Below are 20000 nucleotides of genomic sequence, written 5' to 3'. Positions count from 1 at the left end.
GTTTGCACATCCGCACAGTGGAGGAGACTTTCCAGGAGGTAGTGAACAAGCCACTCGGGGCTTTCCCTTGGTCTGCCAACACGGAGCAGGAACCAAAGTTTGTGTACAGTCTTTGTGATCTTGTTGTGGGATATGAAGACCTGACAGACTTTGACGGCCAATTCCATATTGATGACAATTACGACTATGACAGAGATCCCGAGGCGGCAGGCTTAGGGGAGGAGAACTCCGTGGTTGTTGGAGCACATCGCGCCGCTATGGGCCAGAAGCCACTGCCACAACCTCCGGCAGAAGAAGAGATTCCTGAAGAACAAGGATCTGTAAAAGTTGATTATCGGCCGCCGACACCTCCACGAGTACAAGTTGTAGGTAATGATCCCGCCGTCATTGTTGGCGAGGCTTTAGAAGACAACGGAAGGAATATGAAAGGGAGGAAGGTTGTCAGATTTGCCCAAGTGATTAGCCAGGAGATTCCTCGCCCTTCCTCCTCTCAAAGCAACGTCCTCAATTCATCGGCTAACAGCTCACGCTCCAGCGACTCGGGCATAATTGCAGATTCAGAGACAGAAGCTTCCTCTGCTCCTCAGCGCTTCAAGCCTCGGAAAATACCACCAGAGACTAGGATTATTTCAATGACAAAATTTTCTCGGAAGCCTCCGGCAGCCCCAAGAAAAGTGCGGAGGCCTGGCCCAGCTGGAGGAGCGGCAGGGCGAGGTGGCCGGCGCCCCATGGTCAGCACCAGAGTGAAAGGCATCAAGAGCCGCCACTTACAAGCGCAGGCCCGATCGCCCTCTGTTCCCCGCAGGTTCTCCAAGCCTAGCGATGTGCCAAGGTGAGTCCTTCTGAGTGTTCTGGGACATGTTTTCATCTCTTACAAATTTGTCTCATGTTTCTCAACTATACTTGGGCTGCCCTTTAAAAAAATATATCAACTAGAAATCTCACATTTCATCTCTTGCTAAGACGGCCTCCATAAAATTAATTGCCCTGTATCATTACTGCCTGTCTCTCTCCCTTTTCTTCAATATATATTTTATGTACGGACCTAATCCTTCCAATACAGAGACGGGTGGAGCCAAAGTTTTTTCCCTTCATCAATTACCAGCACTCTAATTAACTGGCCTCAGTCTTTCACACTCGGAGTAAAGTTGCATCTCTTGTTGTATTTTACTGTTATTTTTTTTATGATTGCTGCTCTTCTGAACTTAGTAACTGCACGCCTCGCTGTACAAGACTTTCCTCTTACTCTCACCCTTATCTTGTCCACTTCAGTAATGCAGGAGTCAACCTCAGCTACACAGTCCAAAATTTTGCAGCTAAACTTTTATCGAAATTTACTTCTTTATTCATTTATTTTTTGTTCTACTTTGTTTTGCGAGGACATTAAGTCAGCTGGGTTTATTTCTGCTTCAAAATCTCATAGCTGTAGTTTTAGCTGTTGTATACTTTAGAATTAAATATAATTTGTTGGAATCTAAAAATGAACAGAAGAGATGTTTTGCTTACAAAGAATAATATTTTTATTCACCTCGAATCGTTACTTCCAGGAGGTGAGGTACAGCAAGGCGAGGCAAGTTGAGAGCATCAACCTTACCACATAGGAAACGTCTCTCCTTGCATCTCAGCAGGTGCCTCCACACACCGAACCAGGATTACTGCTCTTGTTGACGACTGCGTGAGAAGCACAGCACGTGGGGACTTTAGCAACGCAGGATATTGAAACGTTACTCAAGATGCCGTCAAATCGTTGTGTGTGTATGAGAGAGAGAGAGAGAGAGAGAGAGAGAGAGAGAGAGAGAGAGAGAGAGAGAGAGAGAGAGAGAGAGAGAGAGAGAGAGAGTCAGACCTCATCTAGACTACGCTGTGCAGTTCTGGTGCCCACATTACAGGAAGGATATAGGTCTATTAGAATCAGTACAAAGGAGAATAACTAAAAGGATACAGGGGATGAGAAGTATTCCTTACGAGGCGAGAGTGAAGCAGTTAAATTTACATTCTTTAGAGAGACGTAAGTTAAGAGGGGACCTGATAGAAGTCTTTAAGTGGTATAAGGGTTATAACAAGGGGGACGTAAGCAAAATTCTTAGGATCAGCAACCAGGACAGAACAAGATATAACGGGTTCAAGCTTGAAAAACTTAGGTTTAAAAAAGAGATAGGAAAGAATTGGTTCTCAAATAGAGTGGTAGATGAATGGAACGGACTCAGTAATCATGTTGTTAGTGCTAAGACATTAGGGAGCTTTAAAAGAAGATTAGACGGATTTATGGATGGGGACGATATGTGGAAATAGGTAGGTATATTTCATACAGGGACTGCCACATGTAAACCTGGTGGCTTCTTGCAGCTTCCTTTGTTTCTTATGTTCTTATGAGAGAGAGAGAGAGAGAGAGAGAGAGAGAGAGAGAGAGAGAGAGAGAGAGAGAGAGAGAGAGAGAGAGAGAGAGAGAGAGAGAGAGAGAGAATAGTTAAATTGATCTAAATTAAGTTTGTTGTCTAAACTTAACTTAATTATGAAGCACAATTCATTCGTTATCCATAAACGTTATCTTCCACATGATTAGTTTATATTGATGTCTTATTTTAGCATAACACACACACACACACACACACACACACACACACACACACACACACACACACACACACACACACACACACACACACACACACACACACACACACACACACACAACTCGTTTTTATATGAATATTGTTACATTTATAAACTATTTCTTCTCTCTTTGATCTCAGTTTTACGTACTATGCAATAAAGGCGTACCTCACGTAATTTATTGTCCGGTTGTTACACTTCAAGGCAACATAATATTCACCTCCCAGAACAAACTGGCTTCTCTCTAGATATATTTTGGTATCCTCCTATTGGTACTGGTAATATACTATTATTTGTTCTATGTTTACCGAATGTTACTTGGAATTTTGTTTTCAGATTGGTTAAACATTCCTCTATTTCATATTCGCATTTAAAAATCAGGCATAAATATAACATATTTACTATACCACTGTTATAACAAAGATAAATCCATTACTGTAAAGCCTTTATTCCAGTTTTTCCATTCATGCAGATTTAAGGACTTCTTGTCATAACCACACTCCCGAGAAGCCACACGTATGTAGTGACAGTATAATTTTCTTCACCATAATTAATAACTGAACAGTGCAGCAGCGTCCTGGTACATCATTCACTGGTGTATGCTTATGAGGTTACTTTTCAGGTGTAAATCTAACCCAATGTGACTTATCCGAATTTTTTTATTAATGTCAAGGATAGATTCCATGTAAGCCCCTCGAAAACAATGCCATTAGATATATTTCCTTGTAAGCATTTTTTTTTAATAAAAAAATTTCTTCGTGTAAAAATGCTACTTTTCTAATTACATTAAATCACCAAACCCCACAACTGCACAACACAACATGCAACACTGTGACTGTGGAACTACTAAATAACTCAATTTCAAGCAGTGCAGGGAAATCAGATTTCTTGCGCTTTACATTACACCTTTTCTTAGTTCGTAAATATGCTGCATTACATTACTGTTGAACTCTTAAAATCTCCCATTCCTGCTGAATAATACACCAAAGTATTTATAAATCAAAACTGTTTACATATTTTCAATCCTGTGTTTAAAATTACAGCCTTCAGCCTGGCCTTTTTCTTTTATGTTGCAGTTAATTTAATCACTCACCCATTGACAGCGGTCAGTCAGTCTTAAGAGATCTGGCCACTGATCAATGAATTTAAATTTTCACCCTAAATAATTTTCATAGAAACCAAATATGTAGCTTTACTACTAACAAAAAAATCTGATATTTCGTGATTTACAACAACACATGACTTGATACTACTGTACATATTTTTAGCCAAATTATGAAATTTACCTGCAATCCAAGATTTAAGTCTGTATCACAACCTATCAGCTTATGTAATGTCAAAAATCTTTCTGTAATCACTTAATAACTAGTTTTTTTTTCCAAAGGAAAAAAATATAACATTTTGTAATCAAATACATGTTCTATAGTACAATAACTCTTTCTCGCCTTAGATTAATTTATTAAGGCTCTACCCTCTGTATTTTTGACAATTTATTGTAATTGTCTTTAATTACTTCAAATACAATGTCTGTGATAATCCTAGCGATGCCAAACAGTACTGAATCACAAAAGTCCTTGATCATTTTACTTCAGCTTTATTAACTCTCTGTATTAGGTCACTGTTATTAAATCCGTCATCAATGTTCTCTCCGTCCAGAATGTCGATGCTAGTGTTCTTGTTCACACCCTTCTTGGTTGCTTTGTTTTATTACCCATCTCCTTCCACGGCTCCTATTACATCCAGAATTAATATTTATTGATATTTAATAATATTTATCCGTGTATATCCTGTGTATATGCTCACGGTCAACTCAGGAGCCAGACAGCACAGGGTTAATTCACTCGGAAGACGTTGTAGTTTGTAATATATAGACGGGGAGAAATCAAAGAAGCTGTCTGAACGTCCACCCCCGTCAGAGAGAGAGAGAGAGAGAGAGAGAGAGAGAGAGAGAGAGAGAGAGAGAGAGAGAGAGGGGTGTGTGTGTGTGTGTGAATGATTCTCAGTCGGAGCACCATAACTCCATAAATGTTCTGGCGTGCCACAGTTTGGTGTTTTCAGTCGATGCAACGTCGGCTGGTGTTTTGTTGATTGAGTGAATAAAGAAAATAAGTCAAGGATATTTTCTTCTTTCTCTCCCTCGTGCCTCACCACCGGGGGTCGCGAGGCAAGTAGAATGTAAACCACGCGAGTATACGCGGCTCGCAAGTTAATGTGTGGGAAATGAGAAGCGCAAAAGTCTTGTGGAAAAATCAATCAATCAATCAGTCATTCAAAAAATGAATAAAAAATGGATATAGAAAGGAAATAAAATGAAATAAAATAAATAAATAAGCAAGTAAATAAATAGGTAAAATAGATAAATAAATAGATAAATAAATAAAACTGAAAACAGTAGCAATAACAGCAGTAATAATAATAATAATGATAATAACAGTAACAATGATGATGATGATGATGATGATGATGATAATAATAATAATAATAATAATAATAATAATAATAATAATAATAATAATAATAATAATAATAATAATAATAATAATAATAACATTAAAAAAATAATAATAATAACAATGATAATAATATTAATAATAATGATACTACTACTAATAATAACATTTAGAAACAAAACAAAATGAATGGATGAACGAATAGAATAAAGTACAACAACAAAGCGAAATAGATTGATAAATAATAGTATTAAGGACTTCGGTGTGCACACATGAAGTGGATGTGTTACATATTTCGTCAGTGTTCTGTTGCAGAATATTAATTTAATTCTTTGTTAAGAGTCGTACATGTCTTAGTTAACACTTTATGGTGCATTCTTCGGTGCTGCATCACAGGAACTAACTCAGAAACAAGCTGCGTCAATTTCACATTATCTCACCTTTTTCAGAAGTATAATGAAAATTCAAGTTTTTGATGAACGTCAACTGATGACTTTCAGACAACTCCCTCTTGCTCCATATCTTGAAGAATATCTGATAAGTAATGACGAGGCACGTAAGTCATTATCGTTCATGTGTTACAGTAATATTAATGTTCTTAGTAATAAGAGAAAAATACCAGTTAGAATTACTCCAGAGAATACTGTGTAATGTGACGCGCATCTCCTCAGCAGCCTCCTCCCACAGGCACGGAAAGAAACGGCTGCACCACGCCGTGCTCGAGGCACCTGAATTTTACGGAGCCAAGTGAGTATAAATACTAACAAACAGAAATCGAAATGTGGAGGCCAAACTGGATTCTTCAAAGATGAGTACACATGTGTTCACACAAGAGGACAGTTAGGATTATGAAGCGGCCACTCAGCCATGAACCGACTCTGCAGTAATGCATTTCATAAAGAAAATGTATGAAACTTAACAGGAGTTCCATGAAGTTACGTTTGTATTACAGAGAAATTAAATATTTGCCTTCGCTGGACTGTATTTTTCCTGAACTGGGTTGTGTAAAAAACAAAAATATCTGGGAACTGAAGCGATCAGATTCAAACAGTTCTGTAAAACACTTTTTAATGAAGGAAAACATTAAATTGTGCCAAAACGCAACATAAACTTGCACCCAATCCTCAGGATGTCGCAAAGATTCATACCACCGGAATTTAGTAAACCAGAACTTCTCTATTTAAATACATTTAGTGGCCACAGTCTGTTATAGTAATATTGTGGTGTATATACATCACATTTCAAATATATAGAGTCCAGGGATGGGGTGAACACAAGAACTGTGTATTCGAATATGAATTCGAATAATTCATATTTTATACGAATACGAATACGAATATACTGAAATACTGATAATTCGACTACAAATACGAATACTTCATGAGAGTATTCGTGAATGCATTCATGAATACTTTTCGTTGAAAATAACTTTTCATGTAGGTAGCATTGAGCCTAACGTGGTACTAAAGTTATTCAATAGTTAAATGACGTCATGAACTTATAACTGATGCCAGTATTCTGTAAATGTTTATCACGCTTAGACATATTTGTTTTCCAAGATTTTCAAGTATATATCTAAGCTGTACTAGAAGAAACACAACAAAAATACCTATATCAAATTATAATAGCCAAGTCTTCTAGTATTCAGCTGTAGATCTCACTTCTAATATATATATATATATATATATATATATATATATATATATATATATATATATATATATATATATATATATATATATATATATATATATATATATATATATATATATATATATATATATATATATATATATATATATATATATATATATATATATATATATATATATATCCTTCTAAATTTTAGCTCTCTTGCACGGAAGTAGTCGATATAAGAATAGCAATGGAGGTGTGGGTAGTGAAATTCAAGCCCTCCCATGAAGCAGTTCAGGTCATAGGAAAGAAAAATAAGAATATATTTTCGAGATTATGTAAGTATAAGGATGAAAATGGTGATTTGAACTTGCATAAACAAAGTGAAGGAAATAAGAGTGAGAGAAGGCAGGTCACTTGAATAGTGAGGCTGCAGTAGGGTTGATAATTCATAGGAAAGAACGGCAAAACACGAAAAGGCATGCATCATATGTACTTTGTTTCAATTTTACTCTTATATTCGTATTCTTATACTCCTGTATAACACACGAAAATATACACGTCCAGAGAAATTGTTGTGGCTCACTCAGCGTAACCATTAAAAGCTAGTTCCTGCAGTCCTTTGTTGTGACACGAGGTAGTCATCATGGCACCGCAACCACTTGAATATTTACTGGTTTGTGTTTTTTTTTTTTCCCTACAATTATGGGCTCAAAACAAATAGGCTAATGCATAAAAACTAATGTGATACCATCCATACTGAGCAGTCCACCAACTTCCGCCTCGCGTGTTCCGTGGCACTCACCTCTTGTTTTCTGGATGACAAAATGCTCGACATGTGGTTTATGTTCCTTGTTTACATTCATGTACTCAAAATAAACAGATAAATGTATGAAGACTAATGTGTCACCGTCCATTATGAGCAGTCGTCTAACTCTCGCCTAGCGTTTTTTTTTTTTTTTTTTTATGTAGGAAGGATACTGGCCAAGGGCAACAAAAATCTAATAAAAAAAATGCCCACTGAAATGCCAGTCCCATAAAAGGGTCAAAGCAGTGGTCAAAAATTGGTGGATAAGTGTCTTCCAACCTCCCTCTTGAAGGAATTCAAGTCATAGGAAGGTGGAAATACAGAAGCAGGCAGGGAGTTCCAGAGTTTACCAGAGAAAGGGACGAATGATTGAGAATACTGGTTAACTCTTGCGTTAGAGAGGTGGACAGAATAGGGGTGAGAGAATAAAAAAAGTCTTGTGCAGCGAGGCCGCGGAAGGAGGGGAGGCATGCAGTTAGCAAGATCAGAAGAGCAGTTAGCATGAAAATAGCGGTAGAAGACAGCTAGATATGCAACATTGCGGCGGTGAGAGAGAGGCTGAAGACAGTCAGTTAGAGGAGAGGAGTTGATGAGACGAAAAGCTTTCGATTCCACCCTGTCTAGAAGAGCAGTATTAGTGGAACCCCCCCAAACATGTAAAGCATACTCCATACATGGACGCATAAGGCCCTTGTACAGAGTTAGCAGCTGGGGGGGTGGTGAGAAAAACTGGCGGAGACGTCTCAGAACACCTAATTTCATAGAAGCTGTTTTAGCTAGAGATGAGATGTGGTTTCCAGTTCAGATTATAAGTAAAGAACAGACCGAGGATGTTCAATGTAGAAGAGGGGGACAGTTGAGTGTCATTGAAGAAGAGGGGATAGTTGTCTGGAAGGTTGTGTCGAGTTAATAGATGGAGGAATTGAGTTTTTGAGGCATTGAACAATACCAAGTTTGCTCTGCCCCAATCAGAAATTTTAGAAAGATCAGAAGTCAGGCGTTCTGTGGCTTCCTTGCGTGATATGTTTACCTCCTGAAGGGTTGGACGTCTATGAAAAGACGTGGAAAAGTGCAGGGTGGTATCATCAGCGTAGGAGTGGATAGAACAAGAAGTTTGGTTTAGAAGATCATTAATGAATAATAAGAAGAGAGTGGGTGACAGGACAGAACCCTGAGGAACACCACTGTTAATAGATTTAGGAGAAGAACAGTGACCGTCTACCACAGCAGCAATAGAAAGGTCAGAAAGGAAACTTGAGATGAAGTTACAGAGAGAAGGATAGAAACCGTAGGAGGGTAGTTTGGAAATCAAAGCTTTGTGCCAGACTCTATCAAAGGCTTTTTGATATGTCCAAGGCAACAGCAAAAGTTTCACCAAAATCTCTAAAAGAGGATGACCAAGACTCAGTAAGGAAAGCCAGAAGATCACCAGTAGAGCGGCCTTGACGGAACCCATACTGGCGATCAGATAGAAGGTTGTGAAGTGATAGATGTTTAAGAATCTTCCTGTTGAGGATAGATTCAAAAACTTTAGATAAGCAGGAAATTAAAGCAATAGGACGGTAGTTTGAGGGATTAGAACGGTCACCCTTTTTAGGAACAGGTTGAATGTAGGCAAACTTCCAGCAAGAAGGAAAGGTAGATGTTGATAGACAGAGCTGAAAGAGTTTGACTAGGCAAGGTGCAAGCACGGAGGCACAGTTTCGGAGAACAATAGGAGGGACCCCATCAGGTCCATAAGCCTTCCGAGGGTTTAGGCCAGCGAGGGCATGGAAAACATCATTGCGAAGAATTTTAATAGGTGACATGAAGTAGTCAGAGGGTGGAGGAGAGGGAGGAACAAGGTAGCGTTTTTAGCAAAGGTTTGAGCAGAGTTCAGCTTTAGAAATAGATGTGATAGCAGTGGTGCGATCTGGTTGAAGTAGAGGAGGGAAAGAAGAAGAAGCAAAGTTATTGGAGATATTTTTGGCTAGATGCCAGAAATCACGAGGGGAGTTAGATTTTGAAAGGTTTTGACATTTTCTGTTAATGAAGGAGTTTTTGGCTAGTTGGAGAACAGACTTGGCATGGTTCCGGACAGAAATATAAAGTGCATGAGATTCTGGTGATGGAAGGCTTAAGTACCTTTTGTGGGCCACCTCTCTATCATGTATAGCACGAGAACAAGCTGTGTTAAACCAAGGTTTAGAAGGTTTAGGACGAGAAAAAGAGTGAGGAATGTACGCCTCCATGCCAGACACTATCACCTCTGTTATGCGCTCAGCACACAAAGACGGGTCTCTGACACGGAAGCAGTAGTCATTCCAAGGAAGATCAGCAAAATACCTCCTCAGGTCCTCCCAACTAGCAGAGGCAAAACGCCAGAGGCACCTTCGCTTAGGGGGATCCTGAGGAGGGATTGGAGTGATAGGACAAGATAAAGATATGAGATTGTGATCGGAGGAGCCCAACGGAGAAGAAAGGGTGACAGCATAAGCAGAAGGATTAGAGGTCAGGAAAAGGTCAAGAATGTTGGGCGTATCTCCAAGACGGTCAGGAATACGAGTAGGGTGTTGCACCAATTGCTCTAGGTCATGGAGGATAGCAAAGTTGTAGGCTAGTTCACCAGGACGGTCAGTGAAGGGAGAGGAAAGCCAAAGCTGGTGGTGAACATTGAAGTCTCCAAGAATGGAGATCTCTGCAAAAGGGAAGAGGGTCAGAATGTGCTCCACTTTGGAAGTTAAATAGTCAAAGAATTTCTTATAGTCAGAGGAGTTAGGAGAGAGGTATACAGCACAGATAAATTTAGTATGAGAATGACTCTGTAGTCGTAGCCAGATGGTGGAAAACTCGGAAGATTCAAGAGCGTGGGCACGAGAGCAGGTTAAGTCATTGCGCACATAAACGCAGCATCCAGCTTTGGATCGAAAATGAGGATAGAGAAAGTAGAAGGTAACAGAAAAGGGGCTACTGTCAGTTGCCTCAGACACCTGAGTTTCAGTGAGGAAAAGAAGATGAGGTTTAGAAGAGGAGAGGTGATGTTCTACAGATTGAAAATTAGATCTTAGGCCGCGAATGTTGCAGAAGTTAATGAAGAAAGAGTTGAGGGGGGGTGTCAAGACACTTAGGGTCGTCGACAGAAAGGCAGTCCGACCTGGGGACATTTATGGTCCCCTTCCCAGATGGGGACTCCGAGGCTGTGTAGGAGTCGCCATGATGATTTTAAAATTTTTGAGTGAAGGGAGTGTGTGTTATTAGGTGCTTGTAGTTTTGTGTGGAGGAAGAGAGTTGTCTTTAGAGGGCAGGCTGTGACTGCCCGCTTATGTTGTGAGACACAAAGGGAAACGTTCAGTGAGGTCACAGCTGGGTTTAATGATAAGTTCACAGCACCCCCTGAACATTGCTTTAGACCTCACTGGGAGTAATTATCGTTTCGGCAGGTGTCTACTGCCTTCTCCTGAACAGTGCTTTAGAACTCACTGGGAGTAATTATCGTTTCGGCAGGTGTCTACTGCCTCCTGTTCTGTGGCGTTTGTCTCTTGTTTACCGGATGACGTAATGCTCGGATGTAGAGTTTCCAAACACTTCCAGAGCCCATCAGCTGATCCATCACGGCTTTGATCAGTCTACTCTAGCAATAACTGTGGAGTGTTCGTTGATTAGGCAGTGACAGAGGAATGGAATGATTGTGCAGATCGTGATAATGTGGATAATCGAGAATGATGTAGCTTTCTTGGGAATGTGCGTATAACAAGTATATTGAAGAGCATTGATGTGTAGTGAACTGAAGTGAGATCAGTGTTGAACAGCAGTGAACTACGTATTTTGGTACCACAGGACTCCAAATTAACGTAACACATCACTTTCTAAGCCCTGAAGTAACCTGGCAGGACCCTGTGAGCAATATCGTAGGAAGGTTCATTACATCTGCAAGTTCACCAGCTTGGACGGCAACACGTTGGTCCCACACATCCTTGTTGGCCACTGCTACGTCATCCAGTTGTAAACATGAGGCTGGTGAGTGCAGATATTATACATGCTATTATACCTTCCTTGGGTGAATACTATTATTGCATTCTGACGTCGAAAACAATTATAAGTTGTATGGAAGTCATTCTCTGGGCATTAGTAGAGATAATCATGAGGAAGGCTTGTGGACCTATCAGGAATATGTTTGTATTAACTTGCTACAAAATGATAAGATTTTAAGTTCTCGGGATAGCTAGCTAACTACATTCATCCTGTCATTAAAATCTCCCATAATGCACACGCATTTTATACGAGATTACTGCATTTCTTAATTTCCCACATTAACGATATCGTAGCGTTTTTAGAAAGATTCAGGACTCTGCAGACATTACTTAGTTTTACTAGTATTAAATTTATTTATTCAAAATCTAACACAGATTGCTACCATTCCATTCCGTCTCTTCTGTCTATCGTATTCGTATGAAGTAGCCTATATCCGTCAACTTCAACTTTTGCAACAAGATTTTTGCCTACCATTCCTAATCAGACCTCCTCAACAGCTGTCACATCAAACTTTTCCACTCAAACCTATCCTTTCAGTGAGCGTATCTTATTATTCATAGTGCAGCTGTTTGCTGAGTACAGTTCCTTCCGTTTACATATCTAGAGACTTTTTTGACCCTCCTCTCTTCTTCCTTATCTTGTGTTGGACTGCCTCTTTGGTGTTAATGGGTACCCTTTACACAGACCAGGCTAGGAGAAAAAGAAAAAAAAACGCTCATTTTCCGCATGAGCACCAGGACACTTCCTTTAATCAGGCATTCATTTTCAACTTCAAACAAAGAAACTGAATGAGCAATTGTCTCTTCACGATGCAAATGCAGCATCACTATTTGTCTGGCGACACTGCCTTTCTGTAGATCATTAGCGGTAATAAGATGGATATTATGAGGCATCTCACTAACCTATTGTTCTTGATCACGCATTGCAGCATGAGGGTTGGACACCGGCTTTTGCCAACAGTTCAAAGTGTAGTTCTGCAGGTGTCGTCTATGAAGCAATTTTCCCAGAAATGATCCTGGTTAGCAATGTTCCTCCATTCTTACTAGACAAGTATAGCGGTCTGCAATGTTGTTGCTGCTTTTTGGGGTGTGTACACTACAAGTGGGAAATGACGTGATGTGTTTAAACCTTACTCATTTCTGTCGGCGACAGATAGAGAAAATAATCCCCTTGCTCTCATTATTAATAAATTTACCACGTCAATATTAATATTGAGACGTGATTGTATATTTTTTTTTTGACTGGATTGATATCTTTCGTCTCCTAAGGGAAGCACGTGGTGGAACTGAAGCTGCTACAGTCTGCCATGCTCCTGCCTCCTGCCCTCGTCCGTAAGGATTTGATTCCTTCCATCCTGCGTGCATTTTATAATAGAATAAAGAGAAGCTTCTAATAGATCGATTCCTGTGACAGATCACGCCCACAAGAACTGGTCCTTGAACACTGCAGACATGTGCGAAAGCGTCACCTGGAGATAGTTTTAGCTCGTGATTGGATGGGTCACGCTCGCCTCACTCATGGTTATCTCGTGCCCCTGTGACTAACTTTTCATATGGTTGCTGCTTGGTCCATTTAGCCATGTGGCGTCTGCTAGCCGAGTGTCCCAGTGCTGGAGACACGCGAAACTTGTGCCGAGAACGGAAAGCGGTTTTTTAACTTTCTGTTGGTATAGGACACCTGCTGTTGAGATCCCTTTAGAGTTGTAAACTATTTTTATTGTACTTTTTTTAGCTGTAGTGTAGAAGTAACAGTAAAGACAGAAGTAAGTAGTAAGTATTAGTATATTAGAAGTGATGATAATAGCAGCATTAGCATAACCGACATCTTCCTAGGATATTCTAAAGTCAGCTTTTTCTTTTCCTGAGCGCCGGCTTTTCCGAGAAAGGAGCGTTTTTTTCATTTTTTTTTTCTTTTCCTTTGTGCCTGAAACTGTCATGCCTTTGTACCTCCTGAAAGAAAAAGATGAAAAGTGAAAAATATTAAGGGCATGTAATGTGTGTGTGTGTGTGTGTGTGTGTGTGGGGAAAGAGAGAGAGAGAGAGAGAGAGAGAGAGAGAGAGAGAGAGAGAGAGAGAGAGAGAGAGAGAGAGAGAGAGAGAGAGAGAGAGAGAGAGAGAGAGAGCAGTACTTGCCGCAGGTGGTCTCCACCACTCGTATCAGAGGTGTTAGGAACACATTGGAGGATTTAAATAATGAACAGACCAGTGAGGAGGTAACAGTCATTCACCACAGTGTTGTGTGGCATCACACTCTTCGGCTGATATCTTACCAAACCTGAGGAATGCCTGCTCAGAACAGTATCTAACGTTGGTGACATCACAGTATCGAGGTGAACATCATGGCGGCTGATTCATATATTTTCACATTATAGTGAGCTGATCTGTCATGTCTTTCTTAGGTAATCACAAGGCTGAATTTTAGCCCTTGAAACCTTTCGTGACGAGAGTTCGTGAAACCACAAGACAGGGCAAGAAGGTTGCTTTTTGGTACATGTACATGCATATATTTGATTTGTAGACAGTTTATATATATTTTCTTAATGAGCCTCTTAGTCTTTAAGATACAGCATGAAAATAAAGAAAGTACCTTGTGCTTGTGATGCCACTCCCAACCCATTCATAAGACACTGCACCGCTGCTGGATCATCATTTGGTCAGCATTTGTTAAATTATTGTTACCATTAGACCTTGTGGTGACAGACCTCACCATACAGGCCGCTGATCACCGATGGGTCATGTGGGCACCAACAATCACGCGTGTGCCTTCGTAGTGTTAGAGTTTAAGGGACTTTGTGGAGAGACTTTTTACCTTCATATACGCGGGTAGTGGTAGGCAGCTGCGTGTGGAGACACTCCAGTGGAAGGTACGGAGGCTGTGCTGTTGATGACGTGCACGAATAGACTGAGCGTTACATGAGTGCAGCTTGATGTCCAGAGAGATTCGAAGCCTCATTTGAGGTATTTACCAAAACACTGGGCCACTGTTGCGTCACTCGGGAAAAAACACCCGCCAGCATACAACAGGTGGCCACACAGGCAAGCTTGTACCCGAGTGAGGGCCAGGTAGACAGGTGAGGAGTAAACAGGAGGTGATGTTTTATATGGTAAAGGAGAAATAGGGAAAGTCAAGGGAGGACATCATTCCTCTTGAGAGGATAGCTGTTTGACCTCACACGCCTCATCTTCTCGTAATGTTCAGACATGTGTCATAACACTGCCATACTTGAGTCAGCCAGTATGGCTGACTTTGCTACAAGTCATTTATTGAGAGCTGACCTGAATGAGGGCATCTGAGGACAGGATGATAAAAATCCTATTTATTATGGAGAGAGACAGATAGACGGATTGATAGATAGAGAGATGGATTGATAGACAGACAGATAGATAGATAGATAGATAGATATATAGATAGATAGATAGATAGATAGATAGATAGAGAGAGAGAGAGAGAGAGAGAGAGAGAGAGAGAGAGAGAGAGAGAGAGAGAGAGAGAGAGAGAGCTGGGACCAATTAACTTATGAATAGCTTGTGTCCATCAGTTGTAATGTTGTGGCAAGGAGCACGCTTTCTCCTATTATGAGGATCTTAACTACCTGCCCGCAAATAAAATAGTGAACGGACACCTGGAAATATTGTAGAATTGTTCCAGTGTATAAAAAAGATACCTGGCGGAAAACCAAGAGTACATTCCCGTCTCCCTGTCTCCGAAACGTCGTGAGTAAGCAACTCCCGGCACAGTGGCCCTCAGTAAGCGCCACTTGTATAGGCGTATCAGCGTGAAGCATGGAAACTCAACTTGTAAGTGACTAGTGACTATAGCTCAACCACGGACCATCGGTAGGCCATCAGCGACCTCGCACTGGACACATGAAGTCTTGGACCACGTGTGGCATCCCACCTTTGTGGAAAAAATTATAGATGAGAGAGAGAGAGAGAGAGAGAGAGAGAGAGAGAGAGAGAGAGAGAGAGAGAGAGAGAGAGAGAGAGAGAGAGAGAGAGAGAGCATGAACGTATTAAATGGCAAGTATGCAAGTACATTCACCATTATAGTATTGTTTTCTGCCTTTCTTCCTCGTTATCTTCTTTTGGAGAGCAGTTTGCACCGAGAAGAACAGCTGAATCAGATTAAAGTGCTTGGAAGGACATCGGCCGTGGCAAGATCGTGCATCGTTCTGCCGTGAAGTGTAATGTAGTGTAATGCTGCTGGAGATAAGATTTGGTGTAGTTCATGAAAATGTATAATAAGAGCAAGTTTAAGATTAAACATGAAGCAGTATTTGTTGCAATCTCACATAGTAATGTAACGCTTTGTGTCACAGATCTAACCTAAGTGTCACAGATGAAAGGGAAGCTGATGAGACAGACAAACAGCTTTTGCCTGCACACTTTAATGACTAGTCTAAGTGAAACAGTATCCCATATGTGGGGAGACGCACTACATACAGGATCAAGAGCACAGGCAGTAAGTTGGTGGAGTTCGCCTGAAGTGTTGCATCGATGTTGATATTTTCCACTTGGCGCCGTCACAACACAGCAGCGTGCCGCCGAGCCGCTGGCGGCGGCACATGGCACCCAGCACAGCACATTGTGGTCATAGAAACACAGTTGACTTGGAGGAATTTAATCAAAAGCAAAGATTCCTACCCAAATCATCCAGCCCTCAAGTAATTTTTTAGGAAGAACTTTTCATATAAATAGCGCGAGGTTTCCGTGGGGTAGCTCAGGTAGTGTCGGAAACCTCAGAGTGCGAGGCGGCCATAAATTAGAACTCTTGGTCGTGCGCGGGAAGTACTGTGGCGGAAGAAAACATCTACTGGGTGCACAAGCTTGACTGTGGCGGGGGAAGGAACGACTCAGCCCAGGTACTCCTCATCCTGACACTGCACCAACCTCACGGCCTCACTCTGGAGGAGGGAGGAAAGCAGAGTTAGTTGGCGCAGTAATGGAACGTGTGTAGTGAAATGTTTTGAGTACTTATTTGGAGCAAAATTAATTGAACTGATTACTTTTGAGAATCGTATCCTAGATTTGTTTTAAAAAGCGTTGATTATTTTCGGTAAATATCTTACTTTAGGTAATACAGTAAAGTTTTATGAAAAGAACTATTATCTGGATTCATCTGTTTCTGTGTAAAAGTTGTATAGAGACTGTGATGTGTTTGTGTGACTCACCCTGATAAGTCGGTAGATGTGCATGACAGCTGAGACAGGGATGGGGCCGCAGGAATCCCCGGAGGAGGATCCAGGGGGTACCACTCCTCCCGGGGCGCCCCCAACGGAGGGGTGGAGACCGGACACTCCCTCTCCCACGCCACCATTGCTGCTGCTGGTTGCAGCCGCCCTCTTGCCCCAGCCGGGGGAGAAGTTGAGCTGAGCCGACACGGAGGACACGAGTGCCACCACCACCAGCGCCACCACCAAAAGCGTCACTCCGGCTCTGCGAACCTGTGGAAGAAGGAGAGGGAGTGAGTGGGTGCATGTAATTGGTGATCCCATTATACAGGCAAAGGGTAAAAGACCCATTTGTGAAAGGAGGAGGAGGAGGAGGAGGAGGAGGAGGATCTGGTAAACACATTACTCCATATATATGTAAATGCTTCAAGACACCATTATTGCTGGACGCGGAGGAGCAAAGGGGTGCTCTGCATTCAAGTGGCAACCATGTCAGTGGTTAGGACGGCAGAGATGGCTGACTGGTGGACGCTGAGCTGGCGGGCAAGAAAATTAAAGAGCAATTCATGTTTTGTAAAACGAGGGCACCCGCCGCGGGGAATCGTCTTCTGTAATGGTGTGGCGGCGCCCCAGGGTTGCTGCCCTCGAATTAGATACGAGTATGATATTGCTTCAGGCCTTTCAACGGAAAAAGAAAGTCCTTACTTGAACTACCGGCCCCCTTGGGCGTTATTTCGGGACTCAGACGAGAAAACAGTGAACCTAATGGCATTCAGAAAATTTTTTAATGATAAAAACAAATTGGAAGGAAGTAGACTTTGTGTGTCTCCTGTGGCGTAACTGTTTCCGTACCGCTTTGAAAGTGAATGAGTAAAGCCAAGTACGGCAGTGCCTCCTGCTGTAGGACATCAGCACACAGAAGGAGGGACACTGACACGCGCCTCACTGGTGCTGTCACCGGCGTGAAGGTGTGTGCATTTCTGTGGGAGGCTGTGCGAGTGTGCAATCTGGTGCGACGTTCAACTGAGGTTCGGTAATAATAACGGCAGAGTTTCAGCAGGTGTGTTCCCGTCACAGCTTTGATCGCGGCAGTGCAGCGTGACAGTCTCGCCACTCTCTCCCTCCTCATCACCACAAGCAGGCCTCGATGGATCCAGTGAATCGTCGTGTTAGGCATAATTTTTCATACTTTTCCATGTACGATGTTCCACGGATCTCGAGAGAAACACTATTATCTGAGGCTGTGTTTCCCATTCCGAGAAGCTTCGCTTAGAGAGTATAGCTTTCACAGTGAAGGCGTGACAGGGTTTGTTATAAATCTCTGCAAGACCGCAACATAAGCAGCTTTCTGGAGGATTTACAACGTGGCCTGCGTAATACTCGTAAAAGTGCTTTAAAGTGCAAGAAATGAGTGTTCCAAATTCTAACTGGTGTTGCAGGAATTATGACAGTGAATCACAATGCATCATATTATTTTGCTGTTCATTTTGTATATTGTTTATTTACTTCTCTCAGTCCTATCTTGTGATTGGACTACGTATCTAGAAATAGCTTTAATGTACTAAAATCATAATTATATCATCTCCACGCCTTATAACCCTTCCAAAGAATTTCACTCCATTCTGCGTAACTGTCTGTTATTGTCGCGCGTGGCTCTAGAGAGATGAAATAGTTGCAAACAAGTTGTCCTGCCATGTGTCCTTTGTGGAGCATCAGCCTGGGGCGCCGCAGGCCGCCTTCTTAGCGACTCATTAGGCGGACAAGCGACGGGACGAGGGTGTGGGCGTATGGAGGCTGAGAGAGAGAGAGAGAGAGAGAGAGAGAGAGAGAGAGAGAGAGAGAGAGAGAGAGAGAGAGAGAGAGTGAGTGAGAGAGAGAGAGAGAGAGAGAGAGAGAGAGAGAGAATCAGTAACTCTCGTACAGAAGAAATATGTTTTCAGAAACAGCTTTGGATGAGAGTTATGTGTTCACGAGACTAAGGGAAATGCAGTGTAGCAGCAATTAGCCTATGAGTATTATAAAAAAAAAATGAGTGAGGTTTAGCACCAGACTAAAACCTCCAAGGCGTGTAGTTATAGTAGCGATTCTCAGCGTGACCACTTCTTCACACTTTTCACGTTTCTCATCTTCTCTTCTTTCCTCACTGTCATACGAGATTATTTTGTTCCCCCAGCCAGGAATGTGGTAGCAATTCCTGATATGCGTGAAATCACTACGGGGAGTGTTGTGGAAGTGTAGAAAAGTTTTAACGAAGTCTAGCCTGGCGTGCCTGCTGTGTTTTACCTTGGTATGTACTCTTTTCCTCCTCTTCCCTGCAGCTGTTATTAATCATGCAGCTCAAATACGTGGCTTTATGGGTTACAACGAGATGAGTTTTTTTTTTTTTTTTTTTTTTTTTTTGTTACCTTCTTATACTCAGGGATCTGCCATTGGGTTACAGGTACTGTAATCCAAGCAACGGATGTCTTGGTGTACAAAATGTGACCAAAAGGAGTGCCAAACAGCCGCATTCACTTATTACTTTCCCAGTTCTTGGTTTTTGCAGAGTTCTTAATATAAATAATTTACTTGTTCACTTATATTCAATCTATAGACATCAAATTTACTGGACTTTGCAATAACACTACTTCGGCCAACAGTACAACGCTATAGATTCTGCCTCGTTATGGTGGAGTCAATGGGACGTTGTTAATCACATTTCTATAGTAACGTAATGTTCCTCTGGTTATCTGCATTTAGTGACCTGCTCTTCTGTGACGCGTAATGGTGAGAGAATGTCGATGCTTGGATTGATCTTTTCCGAACAGAGCAAGACGAGTTAGGAGAGACACGTTAGGTATGGTACAGATAAGTTGTTGTTGTTGTTGTTGTTGTTGTTGTTGTTATTGTTGTTGTCGAAGGAGTACTTAATATCTTTATGCCTGTACATTTCTCCGAGCTTTGTTCTTTTACGTTTTGAGCGAAAAATTTGCTTAGGCTTCAATATATTCTCCTCCGCGGCCGCTGCTCCCTTATTTCCGTGTGTGACCAACCAATGCGTCTTGTCTTTACTCAGCCGCTCTGCCTTCTCTACAACTCTCTCTCTCTCTCTCTCTCTCTCTCTCTCTCTCTCTCTCTCTCTCTCTCTCTCTCTCTCCTTCTCTCTCTCTCTCTGTGTGTGTGTGTGTGTGTGTGTGTGTGTGTGTGTGTGTGTGTGTGTGTGCGCGCCACCGTCACCATCCCCCCTTTCTCCAGCGTCACGGTTATGGTGGAGGATGGGACGTAGCGTGCTCTCTATTGACCCAATTCTTATGGTAATGTATGCAAATGTGAC

The 20000-nt window shown here is 41.6% G+C and overlaps 2 protein-coding genes across 2 annotated transcripts in view; one reads left to right on the top strand and one right to left on the bottom strand.

The window, feature by feature from the left end:
• LOC135101562 (uncharacterized) overlaps nucleotides 1–4730 on the top strand; it is a 9759-nt gene extending 5029 nt beyond the window's left edge. The window contains exons 2-3 of the mRNA XM_064005672.1: nucleotides 1–832; nucleotides 1548–4730. The exon at nucleotides 1–832 is cut by the window's left edge and continues 1763 nt beyond it. Of these exons, the coding sequence (XP_063861742.1) occupies nucleotides 1–832; nucleotides 1548–1554 (839 nt within the window). The 3' untranslated portion in view covers nucleotides 1555–4730. The remainder of the gene's footprint in view (nucleotides 833–1547) is intronic.
• An 11391-nt stretch (nucleotides 4731–16121) lies between these two features.
• Nucleotides 16122–20000, bottom strand: part of LOC135101130 (red pigment-concentrating prohormone) — a 19127-nt gene continuing 15248 nt past the window's right edge. Inside the window, exons 2-3 of the mRNA XM_064004671.1 lie at nucleotides 16688–16960; nucleotides 16122–16420 (exon numbers count right to left, since the gene is read on the bottom strand). Of these exons, the coding sequence (XP_063860741.1) occupies nucleotides 16370–16420; nucleotides 16688–16960 (324 nt within the window). The 3' untranslated portion in view covers nucleotides 16122–16369. The remainder of the gene's footprint in view (nucleotides 16421–16687; nucleotides 16961–20000) is intronic.

This window comes from Scylla paramamosain, chromosome 6 (assembly GCF_035594125.1).
Source record: "Scylla paramamosain isolate STU-SP2022 chromosome 6, ASM3559412v1, whole genome shotgun sequence".
Classification (NCBI taxonomy): Eukaryota; Metazoa; Arthropoda; class Malacostraca; order Decapoda; family Portunidae; genus Scylla; species Scylla paramamosain.
This window is presented reverse-complemented; position numbering and strand designations above follow the sequence as displayed.